This window comes from Lissotriton vulgaris, chromosome 9, assembly GCF_964263255.1.
Source record: "Lissotriton vulgaris chromosome 9, aLisVul1.2, whole genome shotgun sequence".
Taxonomy (NCBI): domain Eukaryota; kingdom Metazoa; phylum Chordata; class Amphibia; order Caudata; family Salamandridae; genus Lissotriton; species Lissotriton vulgaris.
This window is the reverse complement of record NC_141697.1, coordinates 816,828,185-816,844,424: the sequence shown is the minus strand read 5'-3', so window position 1 is coordinate 816,844,424 and position 16,240 is coordinate 816,828,185. Positions and strand designations below refer to the sequence as shown.

General features: G+C 42.5%; 1 protein-coding gene across 1 annotated transcript in view; it reads right to left on the bottom strand.

The window, feature by feature from the left end:
* CTSF (cathepsin F) overlaps positions 1 to 14,177 on the bottom strand; it is a 429,275-nt gene extending 415,098 nt beyond the window's left edge. The window contains exon 1 of the mRNA XM_086938552.1: positions 13,881 to 14,177. Within this exon, the coding sequence (XP_086794678.1) occupies positions 13,881 to 14,096 (216 nt within the window). The 5' untranslated portion in view covers positions 14,097 to 14,177. The remainder of the gene's footprint in view (positions 1 to 13,880) is intronic.
* Between the last annotated feature and the right edge of the window lie 2,063 nt (positions 14,178 to 16,240).

The window sequence follows — 16,240 nt, the reverse complement described above, 5'->3', positions numbered from 1 at the left end:
TCACTGGCCTAGACACATTGAACCTACATCAGATCATCCACAAACCCACACACAATGCTGAGTACATCCAAGATGTAATTTTTGTAAATCCAGAACTAGTTCCCTTTCACAGGATTACTCCAGACACGTGATCAGACCCATCTGGTAGCTTTCCAACATAAAACAATACATCTGAGGCCACCTTTTAGGCATCCACATAGCAAGCCTTGTAGCAAGCTCAGTTTTGATACTAAGAAACACAACTAACATCGAACACAGATCTAGGCACAATAAATTCCATTCAAGAACTTTGAGTGGCTCCAGGAAGCTTTTTATATCATTATACCAGTAAGTACAACAAAACATGTCTACATTCACAATGGGGAGGCTACCTGGGTACAGAGTATGGGTATAGTTGGCGCAGCCCCAAAAGAACCAGCAGTGGGTAACATCCTGGTCGACAGCACAATGCCACCTATTACTGCACTTGGAGATAACCCGTCCTATGGGAGATTAAGCAGGGGCAGCGAAATAGAAAGCCAGGATCAGTTGGAGGGTAAATATGGCATCGTATCCCGCGGCGAGAGAGCTGTGGCGGATCCAGTTTTAAGGATTTGCAGCTGGAACGTCGCGGGTATTGATAGGAAGTTGGGCCTGCCGGATTGGAATACCCTCGTGGAGGGTCATTCCATCTGTATTTTCCAGGAAACCTGGTGCAGGGAGTCTTGTCACAAGGTGGGTTACTCAACCCACTTTGTCTCAGCTGTTCCCCCGGTGGCAGGGAAGGGACGCCCTTCCGGTGGTCTCCTTATCTGGGTTGAGACTTCCCTAGAGTGCAAGGTGGAGGAGCATCCTACTAACTCTCCCGACCTCCTCAACATCACCCTAAGGGACTCTAGGGGTGTCCTGCTTTTGGACATCTTTAACATCTACGCTAGAGGAACTAAGGGTGGTACACAATCGGCCACTATTGCTCTTCTAGAGGATCTCCTTAGGCAGCGCGCCCCTGGGTCCCATATCGTGGTGGCGGCTGACCTTAACTGCACGTTTGAGCCCCTCGACTCGGATGATGTACTAGGCACAGAAGAGGAGAACTCAAGGCGGGGGATTCCTGCTCTGACCTTGCCCCCCATTAAGAGATGGACTCAAGTGGCTTTACAGATCAATTCCCTCAATATGGAATTTGACTTGAGGGCAGTCAATGGGAGGTCTAAATCAGATCTAAAAGGGGCCCATACCTACAACAGGACAAATCACACATCAAGAATAGATTACATCCTGCTTGGTGTACGTTTATGGGGTGACCTGAGGGATATGGAGATTATTCCGACTATTGAGAGTGATCACAATCTCCTCTCGCTTGTTCTTTCTCCCCTGTGGCTTAGGGGAAGGAAGAAATCCCTCCCCCATATGGCCCCCAATCCCCAGGCAGTCGATATCTCTAATTGTGGTCGACGGCTGAAGTGGGCTAAATTTACCCTATCCCCAGAGAAAGTTGCAGCCGTAGGGTGACTTCTGCTTGCAGCTTCGAACAAACTAGACCTGTCCTCCCAAGTCTCTGAAGAGGTCTCGTTGACTTTCTGCAGCCTAACCAGAGAACTAAGTAATTTATTTACTCTTCCTGGTGGGCGTATGGGAGCTAATAATAGGGAGCGACCACCTATCAAACAGGGCTGGTATACAAAGAAATGTAGGACTATGAAAAAAGCCTTGGTGGGTGCAGTTAAATCTAAATCCCAAGTAGCTACCAGGCTTGCAAGAAAGGATTACAATCAAACATTGAAGGCAGCGAAGAAGGAGTGGGAGGAAAAGTTCTGGGCGGACCTTTTGGCACCCAGTATAGGAAGGGATGCTAGGGGTTTCTGGAGCATGGTCAGGAATAGGGATAGGCCGGTAGCCACGTTGGTCACATGTAACATTCCAGCCCTGAGTTGGTACAACCATTTCGAGGCCTTGTACTCCTTACCTGGCGGGGGCAACAGCGATATTCCATCCACGGTGGTCGAAGCAATGGTTGACCTCCCCGATGCCTTTACCGCTAGGGAGGTCGAAGCTGTAATAAAGACTCTGGTCCCACTAAAAGCTGCAGGACCAGATGGGATCCCGGGCGACCTGATACGAGCCTTCCCCAAGGAATGGGGTAAGTTGATCGCCTCCCTACTGAACGCAATCCTGGGGGGAGGTCCTGTACCCGATTCCTGGAAAGGGGCGGAGGTTGTCCCGATTTTCAAAAAGGGATGTCGGGACAGCAATGCCAACTATAGGCCCATAAGCCTTTTAGGCTCCTCCCAGAAGGTGGCAGGGAAGGCGATCCTGGGGAGGCTTCTCCAATGGGTAGATGATAATAAGATCTTGTCAGACTTTCAGGCGGGTTTCCGGTCGGGAACTGGAACTATCGAACAGGCCTTTAGACTAATGCTCCTGCATTGGAAGGTAGTGGTGCTGGGCAGGGCAGTCTTTATCTGGCCTTTATAGACCTGAAGACTGCCTTTGACCTGGTACCTAGGGAGGAATTGTGGAGGGTCCTGCAAAACATGGGGTTGCCCCCCTACTTATTGATGCTCCTAACCAAACTACACTCAGGGAATTACGCACAGGTGCGGTGGGGCATAGGGGGGGAAAAGACAGATAGGATCCCGGTGTGCAGGGGAGTCCGCCAGGGATTTGTGCTAGCCCCCACCCTATTCTCCTTGTATGTGAATGGGGTGGTGGAGTATCTACAACAAGAACCGGCCGATGCACCCTCCCTGGCGGGCACCCGAATCCCTACTCTGCTTTTTGCAGACGACACCCTCCTCATTTCTAAGACCCCCCAAGGCCTTCAAAAGCTTCTCGACCGCTTTCAGGAGTTCTGTTCCCTGAGGGGATTGGTGATCAATGTCGATAAAACCAAATATTTGGTCATGAATCCCCCCAGGAAACTAGGGCGTCCACCGGTGCTGAATAACTGCCCACTGGAGAAAGTGGCAGAGTTTGACTACCTGGGAATCCGGCTTAGCGACTCCATGAGCTGGTGCCCGCACATTAACAAAATGTTGCTTAGCCATAAAAGAGTGGGTGGCGCGTTACTTAGGGAACACTGCTCTTCTCCTAAACATTGTATGGCCCCTGTTATTGATATATATAAAGCTATAGGGGTCACCGCTGCACTATATGGGGCTGAGCTGTGGAGTACTTGTAATATGGAGATACTAGCCAAAGTGGAGAGCAAATTTTTGAAAGATCTAATGGCTCTCCCTCTGAGCACACCCACAGTCCCTGTGTTACTAGACTTGGGATGTAGACCGATTGAATATCAGGCATGATTACGGCCCCTGTTGCTATGGGCTCGTTTGTGGAGGGTCCCAGAACTTGCCTCATATGCTGAGGGCCTGTCCGAGGTGATGGCTATGGGGGGTTGGCATATTATAAAGTGGTTGAGGGATATCAAAAGTCTTTTGGGGGAGTTGGGATTGGGCGAAGCATGGGTTAATCGCTCCGCCCCTCCCAAAGCCACCTTAAAGAAACTGTACTGGGACTGGGTCTCCTCTAAACTCATTAGCTACCCACGCCACTGTAATTCCACCGCAGCTTTCTTACGAATTAAAGACGTGGTGGCTTACGAACCCTATCTTGATTTGATTTCAATCGGATTTGATAGGGCTCTGTACTTTAGGCTTAGGGTGGGTACTCTACCAGTAGGGTATTTGACATCGAGATGGAAATCTAGCTCCCAGCACTCCCCCTATTGTGCCCTATGTTCCACGAGGGCGGAGACGGTTGCCCATATCTTTTTTGAATGTCCAGATTACTGTAACCCAAGAAAGCGCTGACTTAAACCTGTGTGCAGATCATTTGGCACCCGCCAATATTCATTGGCCCTTCGCATCTTACTTACAGATACCACCCCCCTTGTAGTATGTGGCGTTTCAAAATTTTTAAAATGGTCTTGGTTGATCCGATTAAATAGGCTTTCTGTATCCATTTAATTCCTTTTTAAATGTATATACTAAAATCAATTCTTTTTAATTGTATATATTCCAATGTTTTATTGTCTTTTTTAGCTCAAGGATGTATACCTTGTTGTATATCTTTTTTAATTTCTATTGTATGTATTGCTTTTAAGATATTTTATGTATCGAAATAAAGCATATCAACCAACCAGTAAGTACAACAAAACAGAACAAAGGGGAAAAAGCACCTGGGAGGAATGCAGAACTAAAAAGATAAAACAACAAATTGCAAATCTGCAAAGCACCTGGCTCAAAACAAATAGCAATCAAGACAAAATACACCTACACAAACATAACAGAATAAACAAGTCAACAATCAAATAAAGCTAAGAAAAAAAAGGTACCATTCAAACCGAATTAAAATGCTAAATGGCTCAATAAACCTATATGCGTTGAAAAAGATCATCCCACTATTCAAGAATTTATTGACAAATTGGCAAATCATTACTCCACAAAAGCAGACATGGTGGAATCCTATTTAAAACAAAGGAAAGCAACCTCCATCAACTAATTTCCAACAATCCCCTGCATGGTAATATAAAGCAGCCTCTGTATTCCTTCAGACAACTATCAAAAGGTAAATTTATTGATTTTGTTAAAGCAAGCAGGCTAGTCAGCGGCCCTTCTGACTCTTGTCCAATACATATCTTCAAGAACATTCTTTTAACTACCTCTGCTGGCACACCAGTAAGAAGAATCATCAATAATTCTTCAACTAAAGGAATCTCTCCAGAAGCCTTAAAAGGCATAAATATATCCATGATTAAAGAAAACAAACCTGGACCCACATGATCCAAACAACTACAAACAGATTACAAATGGACCTTTCCTGGTCAAACTGATAGAAAGAGCAGCATTCGTCAGATGTCTCAATTCATTGAAGATAACTCCATACTTTCCAAATTCCAAACAGGATCCTGTCTCACAGGAGGCACAAAACCTGCCCTTATCACCATCTGGGGTGACCTCAAAAACACAGTAAACCAGAACGGGGTCGCTGCACTACTTCTCTTGGACCTTTAAGCTGCCTTTAACACCGTTGACCATGACACTCTAATCCAAAGTTTCTATGAAGCCAGCATAGAGGGTACTGCTCTCGACAGGATCACATCCTACCCTCAAAACAGAACAAATGTCATCCATATTCTCCCTTTCTCATTCAAACCGTACTTCACAAAAGCAGGGATCCCTCACAGCTCTATCTTCTCACACATGCTTTTCAACATCTACATGAAGTCAATACAGGCAATGATCAATGAATTTCAGCTCCCACGCTAAACTATGCAGATGACATACAAATACTTCTAAAACTGGAAAGCCCAAAACACATTAGAAACATCAATATATCCGGTGCCTCAGAGCCGTTGATCATTGGAAGACATGGAGCCCTCTCAAATTGAATACTTCAAAAACTGAAAAACTCACATGTGGCGATTGGAAAAATTATGTCCACTCTGTGCTTGGCCTGACAATCTGGAACCATCTCCTAAAGTATCTAAGGAAATAAGAACCCTTTGAATTCCCATGGTCTCCAAGTTATCAATCAATGCCCAAGTGGATCTATTAGAAAGATCAAGCCTCATTACTATGAACACTCTGTGACACATATTTTCCCACTTAGGGCTTCCACACAAGCGCCAGGATATTATCGCTCTTCTACTGTCCAAACTGGATTACACCAATGACCTCTATCACAGATCATCTTTATCAACTATGAAAAGACTACAACAAATTCAGAATTAGGTTGCCAGACTACTCCTACATGTAAGGTCACAAGCCTACATCTTCCCTGCCTTGAGGGACCCACACCGGCTGAGCGTGTGACTAGCTGAAGCACTTTAGGTTGAATGTTATCAGTGCTATTACCCAGTGGAGGGGCTCCAACCTTTCTTATAGTGTGAGCTACTTCTGATCATTGAAAACAGCTATGAGCTACTGATTAATTGTAGGGATACAGTAAATGTCCACAGAAGAAAAAAGGTTTACATTTGGGGTCCCTAAGCATGAGTTTTGTCCCTTTGTTCTGGAGACAGGAAAAGTGAGAAATAGAGAAAAAGAGATAGAGAGCGTGAAAGAGAGAAAAGGCAAGAGTGAAGGAACAGAAAATAAGGAAATAAAGCAGAGAAAGACAGGGAAAGAAAGAATAGAGGAAAGGAGGGAAAGAACGAGGAAATACTAAACAGAAAAGAGCAAACGAAAGAAAGGAGATGACGGAAGAAAGAGAAATTAAGAAGAAAATGAAAGAAAAAGATAACTGAAAAGAAAGAATGAAATGAAAGTAAGAAAGAAACAGTGACAAAGCAATGAGAGGAAAATAAACACAAACACAACAGAGTATAAGAGAAAGAAAGCACGAGAAAGGAAAAAGAATGAAAAAAATGAGAAAAGGATGGAATTTAGGGAAAGGGGAAAAGATAGAAAGAAAAGAAAAAATAGGAAAGAAACAAAGGAGAGACAAAGAAAATAACAATAGTGGATTAAAAAAGGGAGAAAAGGAAAGGAAAAAGCACTGTATGTAAACTCACTAAGAAAAGGAGAAGGCAGAAAGAATAACCAAGAGAAGAAAAGAATAAGACAGAAAGATGATAAGAATAAAAGGAAGGAGGAAGGAAAGAAAGAAAAACAAGAGAAAGAAAAGGAGGGAAATAATGAATGAAAAAACAAAGGATAAAATTGAGGCAATGAGAAAAACGATGAAAAAAGAATTAAAGAGAAAAGCAGAAAAAAATGATAAATTATGAGAATGCAAAAGGAGAAGAATTAAAAAGAAAGAATCAAAGAAGAGGAAAATTAGGAAATAGTGAAAAGTTGAGAAAGAAATGAGAAACAACGAGAGACGGTGAGAAAAATAGGAAGAGTAAAATAAAGGCAAAAGCAGGGAAAGAAACTTAAACGAGTGGACAACAAAGGAGGGAAAGAAAAATAAGTTGGGTAAGAAATACGTACTGCTAAATGATAGACAGTAAGAGGGGATAAAATAAGTTGATAAAAGAGGGAAAGACATGAAAGCAGGGGAAAAGAGAAAGGAAAGGGAGGAGAGGAGAGGCAAGAAAGGATAAATAAAGTAAATAAATAACTTTTCAGATGAGGCTAAGATGTATCATCCTCCACTATCCATTTTCAAGTCCTAAAAGAAACCTGTTCTGTGTTTTAAACAGCTGCCTCATCCAGTGGGCAGATGTATATTCACAAGCTTGCTGACAAGCATTTATCATCTTCGAGGGAACTACTGGTAGCTCGCGATCGACATGTCAGGGACCCATGACCCAGTTTATATTATTTTATGCTTAACATGTATATAGGTCACTGAATAGTTTTCATTTAAGTTATTTGATTAGATGCTTATGGGTCTTTGTTTCCTTTTCTTTTATCTATCACAATGTGTAAATATGGTTTTAACAATTGTATCTATTAGTGATTGACTTCTGAAATATTTAGGAAAATATAAAACAAAAATAAATAGAAATAAATAAACAAAACATATAAATTCCAACAAAAAAAATATATTAATACACAATAATATAAGCTTTACGTACAGCAACACTTGAAAGTCTGAGTTTCTAACTATCTATCCACACATGAAACATATGGAACTTTATACATTACAACTTTTTATCTGTGTATTATTTTCCTTATGCATGCATACCCTTTCTATGTAGTTATGTATTTATATATGGTTTACTTTACTCGTACTGTAGAAAAAAACCTTCAACTCTCTCCAATGCACTAGTCTTTGTCTCATTCTGTACCTCTCTCAATATGTCCTCGGCTCTCTTGACTCTTTCCAAACCTCATTCTACTACTATGAACTTCCTAATAACCCTTTCTTGGCTCTTCCCTCCTCTATCCCTCCTTGACTTCTCTCCAAACCTAATTTTACTACTGGGATCCCCTAAATAACAGTTTCTAGAATTTACTCTCCTATATCTCTCCTCTTACTCATCCCAAACCCCAAGTTACTACTATGATCTCCCTAACAACCCTTTCTAGATTCTTCCCTTCTCTATTCCTCCTTTGACTCACCCCAAACCTCATTTTACTGCTATGATCTCCCAAATAACACTTTCTAGAGTATTCCATCCTCTATCCATCCTTGATCCTATTCAGTCAAACTAAGAGACTCACTACTCAAATAATAACTTATATTTCCCTATAGTAATCCATGACCAAGTCATTTTGGGTTCCAGAGTAACAAGCTACTTGTCTAAAAGCACTTCCACACCTCGTCAGAGCAATTAAGCGATATATGATTACCATTACTGTTACAATTACAATACCTTCTAAAGAAATTGCCACTAAAGGTTAGCATCCAGGATATGGTTTAAGAAGAAAGCAATTGTGTCAGTACCATGCTCGAAGCTATAGACGGGTAGTACTCCATTGCTTCTGTTAATAAGTAGGTGTAAGGAAAGTTTTACTTGGTCCTTGAATGCCCAAACAGGTCGACACACAGTGTGTATTTTAAGTGTGCAATAATGTACTATATTTTCTCTGCTGAATCACTATAATTGGATGACTGTGGGGGAGTTCTAGGATGCCCACATTTCCCTTGCATTCTCGTCTCGCGTTGTTTTTCTAGTATGCTGAGGATCATCATAAGTCCTGTGCTCTCCATGGCACTGGAGTCACGCTATCCTGGCTGATGAGGGATGAAAGCCCGAAACCGGTCCTAGGAGGCTTGGTACCAGTCCAGTGAGGACCAGGCCTGGCAGTTCAGGCTGGACTGTTCCCATTGGGAGCAGGGTCAAGACTGATTTGCATATGCATATTGTTCTACATTCTGTCCATCAATTGTTCTTTTTGGGAAGATGATCATAAAGGTCTTGAGTCCATTTGTCAGTAATCTTCGCAAGGAGAGATTAATGATACACATATAATCATATGAATGATGGATTCAGGAATCTTCGATCAGTTAGTCCTCCTCAAACACTTACATACTTTTCTGCCTGACTGAGGAAGCGCTGACTAATAAAATACTCCTAATAGCCTTGCTCCTCCTGGCTCAATCCCTGAAATTCAAAAGGGCAGATATTCTGCACATACATTAGAGCAGTGAAATTTAAAACCGCTGCAATCCAAACTCTGCAATTACATCTTGAGAATCTGCTGCAGGACTAGGAGGAGATCACTTGGTCATGGCTGACAGTCTGGGCGCATCTACATGATTGGTTTAACTGGTTCTCTAAACACAACTGCAGAAGAAACTGCTGAACCTCGTTAAGCTTTACTACTTATTGGTATTGCAAAGCACTTGTACAATCCTGTCGTTGCTCAAAAGGGCTTGGTGGTGGTGGAGGGAGGCAAGAGATGAAAGGGGCCTGCAGAAGATGGAGAGAACAAAAAATTAGACTGAATACAGTCTATAAGTTTGATGTAAGAGGATAGTCTTCCGGCATCTACAGTATTTTTTGTGGTCTGCCTCCAGATAAAGCAGAAAGTAAAGGGAGCTCCAGCAGGTTATTTACAATGCCTAAAACGATAGAAAATTGTGTCACTTAAAAACACTCATCATCATGCTCGACCTCAGTGCCGCGTTTGACACTGTAGCACACTCCATCTTGCTACAGTGTCTAAACAAAGCCGGAGTAACCAACAGGGCACTGGGATGGCTGAAAGCCTTTCTGATCGATAGGAGCTTCCAAGTCCAAAGAGGGACTTCCCTCTCAGACAGTGTACGGCTAAAACAGGGGGTGCCTCAGGGCTCGGCCCTGAGTCCCACCCTGTTTAATCTATACATGGCCCCCCTGGCTGAGGTGGTGCAATCGTTCGGCGTGGAGCTTGTCTCTTACGCCGACGATACGCAACTTTTAATATCTTTGACGCAAGCCCCATCCACGGAAGCTGCGAACTTCAACAACTGTATGAGCAAGCTGGCCTCTTGGATGACAGAGCACTGTTTAAAACTGAACGGAACCAAAACAGAGGTCATCATCATTGGAGGTAATGAGACCAACTGGACTAAAGAATGGTGGCCCACCTGTTTGGGTCCTTTGCCCCCTCCCAGTCGGGAGGCGAAGAACTTAGGAGTCTGGGTCGATAATAAGCTATCTTTTGACAGCCATATAAAGAGAACTGTAGGCAAGTGCTTCGGAGTGATGAAGACTCTCAACCGTACCCTTGACTTGTTGCCTCTCAACTCCAGACGGACTATGACGCAGGCACTAATAACTTCCCGGATTGATTACGGGAATGTTTTACTCTTAGGCACTTCAGAGAAAAATATAAAGAAATTACAGGTCCTACAAAATTCGGCAGCACGCCTAGTATTAAGACTGCCCCGCAGAGCCCCTTCACGACCCTCTCTGGCAACTCTCCATTGGTTGCCTATCAAGAAGAGGATCATTTTCAAAGCTCTGCTATGGTGTCACAAGATCCTCCATAACAAGGCACCTGCCTATATGTCAGATCTGGCTTCGCCATATGAACCCAACAGAACCCTTAGATCCAAAGGTACAGGTCTGCTCAGAACTGCCCGTCCAAAAAAGGCCAGAATGGGAGGCAGATCCTTCCGCACAATGGCAGCGAAGCACTGGAACCTCCTGCCTATGGACATCCGAGTAGAGGTGAATGAGACCTCCTTTAGGAAGAAATTGAAAACTTGCCTCTTCAATCCATGATAGTTTCCCCTTCTCCTCAAAACTCACTCTCTCCACAGCGCGGGGACACGCCGGGAGGCGTCACCAGGCGTCACCAGGCGCTCTACAAGCTCCTTTAAACTAAACTAAACTAAACTACATAAAAACATGTTATTATAATTATGTGACTTGCATGTTGAAGCAAGTAGTCATAACTGATCCTGGGGAGCCAACTTTAGACACCAAATTGAGTACTGACGATATACCAATTCCACTGTCTTTCAAAGCAGCACTGTGAAGGGCCTATGGACAGAACAGATGATTCTGATGTTGAATCTTTGCTTGATCAACAACCAATGTAGAAACATCAGTGCTGACAAGACATGATCCATCTTTTCTGGCCATAAGTGAGAGGCAGCAACGTTTTGAACTCTAGAGCATGTGTAATCTTTTGTTTTGGTAGGGAGACTTAATAGACACGCTAGTAATAGTCAACTGGGTTGACAGTGCCTGAAACAGTAGCCATATGCGATCCTGCACCTCATTTAAAGATTCCAAACAATAAATGTTCAACATTTTTTGGATGCTGCTCAGCAATAGCGTGCAGGTCTCTTTTTGGCAATAGGTTAACCCCTAAAGTGACACACATTTCATCATGGAGGACTAGCCTCTCCATAATCACACAATGAATTGACTAATGGTTGGTGGCATCTGATTGTGGAGTACTGCCCGCCTGTTCCCTTGTGTAAATGGAAGTAATATGTCATGTAACTGAATTTCCTGATTCTAGGAGGTGTGTTCATGTGAGTAGTGCTTGGGAGGAGGAATAGCTCGAGTCTGAAGTCCCATCTACTTATTTATCGCACAGATGCATCCAATGAGAATGTACCACACCGCTATGAAAATGATCTTTGAGCATTATCAACGTGAAAAACAGAACATTTATAGGGTTTATTATAGTGCGTCTCCCCTTTTCTGTTTATATCTCCCAGCACAGTTCCTTCCTTTTTAACCTCTCCTCACAAATCATTGCAAAGCCAACATTCAGGTATCTGGATTGAAATCACAAACTTCAAAGGAGCAAGAAAATCTTTTAAGTTTGCTTTCCTCTTGTGTTTAATTTAATAGACAATAATGTTGTTTCATATGTAATAAGAATCTAGGTCAGATACAGGGTGCACATGACGACAAACTTGCTTCTTCAATCACAAATTGCATAGTCTTCAGGTTGGGGGGGGTAAATGTTTCTTAGTTCATGTTTAAAAATGATCACTTTTAATACTTACCATGCAGTGTTATAATCTGATATACTGAGGTGAAATACTCCTGCATGTTAAAGAAGTAGACTTTTTAGAACTTTAAAGAGACTTTACCATATTTTTATGTTTGTTTCATGAAAAACACAGCAAATATTTTCATATATCAGCTCAAGCACAAGCTCATACAGCTGAGCGAGACCCTGAGCTTGCCTCTTCCCGTTAATGTGTTGGCTCGTCTACCACTAGTCATGTGGAACAAATTATTACTTAAGCCTGGTTGTATAGACAGGTTCACCTATGAGATTGACAGAAATATTGGGTCAAAAACTGCAATTCACCAACATGGCAGGTGTTTTTTAGCACAGTTCCAAGTTTTATTTGGGAGATAACTGCAAGCTATTGCACTTTCCACATTGCTTACCCCATGCAAACCTTGGAGGTCAGAGAGAGGGAAAGCTCCCAGGAGGTGTTAGCATAATAAAGTGTGCTGAACTCAGAATGTGAAGAAGCATTGGCAGAGCCAATAGGTCTCGCCTTCGGGGCGGGCCTGTTGGCTTTGTCAATGGTTTTTAGCTAGTCTGTACAGAGTACCTGATGCTATGCAGCATAGCATGGCAAAATAAAACATTTTTTTAAAGCCTCTGAGGTGGCTGGCTGCATACTTTTTGTAGGCATGTGCATCACGCATGTGCATGCTTACAAAATGGCATTTTTTTCTGAGTTAATAATTTTTAAAAAAATCAGATTGAAGCTTTATTTTAGCTAAGGGAAAAAGTAAAATGGAAGGCACTGGTTAGGAGGAGGTTTGCGAGGGTATGGAAACAACATGGAGGGGGTGGAAGCAAGCTGCAAGCGAGAAGGCAACAGGTAGGGGAAGCAAAGCAGAGGGCCGGAGTGGAGATGAGAAGAAAGAGGCCAAAGAAGGAATAGTAAAGACGGGAGAGGTGAGGAATGGAAGCAGCATGAAGGGCAGGGTTGGGGAGGAGAAGCAAGTGGCAAATTGGCAACGTGGAGCAGGCAGGAGCATACGGGTGAGAAAGCAATGGGTGAAGTTCACGAAAGCCAGGGCATCATGGAACAGAGTGGAAAGATGCATACTGACAACAATCAGAGAGCAATACAAGGAGCAGGTGGGGAGAAGTGCAGGAGGGAGACAGCTGGAAAACACAAAAACTCTCACGGAGAGCTTAACCTAAAAGAAATAATTAGTGCTTAAGAAACAAGTTGCGTAAGAGTAGGAGCCAGCCAATCAAAAGAGCTGTCCTAGAGACCATGCTCTATTGGTACAAGCTGGGACACGAATAGGAAGCAGGCCAATGAGAAAGACAGGAAAGAAGACCAATGGTACTCAATGAACGAGCTCCAATCCCCTATATATTCTTGGTAAGCCGACAACAAGACAGCTCTTGTAGGCTCGACATGAAAAATAAAACACAATTTTATGCTCAATATCGGCATTAGAGCAGGACTCAGAATGACCCTGATAGAAGTCTTAAGCTAACCCCCTAGCTCGTAATGCTACACAACGAGATATTCTATTTAGAAATGAGTTGGGCTAGGGCGGTCAACCTCGAATCTGGGGAACCCTGTTCGAGTCTCGGCAATGAAACTGAATATCCTGTGATCCTGGGCAAATCGCTTAATCTCCCCGTGCCTAACAAAAATGAATGTGTCCTCATGTAACGTTACTGGTGCTATGTAAAGCGCTTTGATACCGGATACCGGGTCAAGTTCGCGCTATATAAAACTCCTAAAAAAAAAACGTTTACTATCATATTTTATATTGTCAGTTAATTTCGAGTTAGTGTAAAAAGGCTGCAGGTGCATTTTTTCCCATGGTCTCTGCTTCTCTTGACTCCGCCCTCCTCTCATGACTCCGCAGTTTTAGGGGACCGAACAATTTGTTCTCCTTTTTTTAGGACTGCTCATTCGTCTGCTCTTTTCTACCCGGTCGTTATCCTGCCTTGAACTATACACTCTCTGCTATGCCCTTTTCCATGCTCATGTGTCTCTTGTGTTACTGCTCACCCCCTCTACTATGCCACATCCCAGTTTCTTCAACTTATCCCTCTCACCTGTTTTTGTGCTTCAAGCACTTCCATCACTCCGTACGTGAAAAGGTTGTTGCTACGCTTGTTTAACTCGGCAGTGGCGAAGGTTGCCATCTTCAGCACCTTGGTGTCGTTGGTGCTCGCAGTACGATAGCCCCCCACCATGGAAGCGGTGGGACCAGACGGGTAGAGCGCCAGGCAAAGCAGAGAACAAGCAACGATCGGGCACAACGAAACCATGATTGCTGCGATACAGACGGGCGTTTGTTTACTGACAGCAGCAACACAGCTGATTTTCCCAAACCAGGAAGGCCACGCCCCTCCAGGATCAGGAAGTGTTCAGATCCAAGATGGCTGCATCGCTCACTACCAAAATATTTACCAATGTAATTTCGCTCGACAGGACAGCGTACTGTCTGAAACAGAACCGAACCTTCCCTGTGTCAGAGTAACGTTCTGTGGCAAAGCCAATAGATTTGGATTTTTAAAAAGGATGGTGCCTTTTTCTTCGCGGACGAGATTTGTGTTGGTTTTATGGTGATAGGATTTCCAAAATGACAAAAAAAACTGGCAGGTCAAAGAGAAGTGCTACGTGGGCCAAATGTTGAATGCCACTCTGACCATGTCACAAGTCACAACGACAGTGTGGATGTTTACATTTTTTAACGTAAATTTACCTCATAGCAATTTAGAAATGTGCCTTAACCTTAAGGTAGAGAAAATGTGTGTCAATTTAGTTTTTAGAAAATTTGTCATACTAAACGTGCAAAAAGAGAAAATGCTGCTTATATACTACAGATCCCATTTCTATCGTTCTATCTCTACTAGGCTTGACATTTCTCTCTATTACTTCAAATCCCTTTAATACAATTAATGTTTTTGTAAATGCGAATTTACCTTATAATTAAACTGCAGAACTTGACATCTTCGGATATGTGTTTGCTGCAAAAATGTATTTATTTTCTTCCTCACACCATATGACTTCATTGTATTTTAGATAGTTTCCTCTGCTCCATGCTTATTATGAACAAGTATATTGATTAAAGAAAATGCTTGCTATGGATTTGTATTTCATGATCTAACCAGGACGTGCTAGATATTAATGTTTCATTTCGTAGAGTAGTCCACTGTTACACTACGGGACATTGAACAGCTAACCGAGTAGGTTTGCAAAGGTTCTCATGAGAAGATTCCTATATCACTGGTAGAAGTGTTGGAAAAAAAGTAGGGGAACTGTGGGCGGAGAATCAAAGGGCGGTAATAGCCAGTGGATTAGGTCAGTGCGGGGAGTCAGAGGTGTGGTAGAAAAAGCAAAATATCCCAATTTTTTGTATTTGTTTCTCATTTCACTATCCGGTTACAGCTTATTACGTTATTGAATTTAACCAACAGATACACATTTTTATTTAAGGTTTATTATGAGTTATTGACATTAAAATACGTTCACAAAGTGGGATATGTTTCCAATCACAGAATGTCCCAAATATCCTTAAAAGTGGAATCGCAAGCCATTTGTCTCCCAGCCATGGAGTTTCTGTCATAAGCACTTTTCCCTTTTTCCACAAGAGCAGTTCAAACATGAATGGCACAATATCCTAGTTTGCAAATGTTTTCCACATAATTGTGGCTCTTCCATATTTGGCACATAGTACATCATCTGCTGCATAATTTGACGATTTTAACAAATAAATTGTTTATAGCTCAAACAGATTAAAAGTTACTGAAAAATGTGACTTGTGCCACTGTGAAGTAAAGGGCCCTTTGCAAAGGTTGACTGGTCCCCTTCCTCACTGCTGCAGTTGTATGTTCCACTGGTACTAATGAGGAAAAATCTTTGCAGAGACTGTTAGCATGTGTAAAAATGTCAAAATATTATAATATCAGAACATTTACAGCACCACTAATACCAGTGTAGGGTGATAAAGTACTTTACATAACATGTGTTACACAGAGACAATCAATCATACACATGTAAATCACTGTATAGGAAGAGTTACATAAGATAAAGGACTATAAATAAGGCTCCCGGTTTTCTTTTTAAACAGATTTTTACATATAAATACAGACGGAAAAATATTTTCCTTTGTCTGTATTTATATGTAACAACGGAAAAAATAGAAAAAATCGGTCAAAGACAAGTCTTTCTAAGCTCAGCCAGGGAGAGGGCTTATCAGATTTCAGCCGAGTCAATACGAAGGTTGATGTTAAGGGGCCATTAGGCCTCCTTTTGTTTATTTAACTATCCTGGCGGGAGCAGAGGTGCGGCGGGATGCACACCTAAAAGAGATGAAGGGAAAACAAATGTACAAAGCTAATCACTTCACGGATACTTGAGAGGTATGCTTTTGACTTTGTTCAGCCCCTAGATTCAAGAGATATGCATG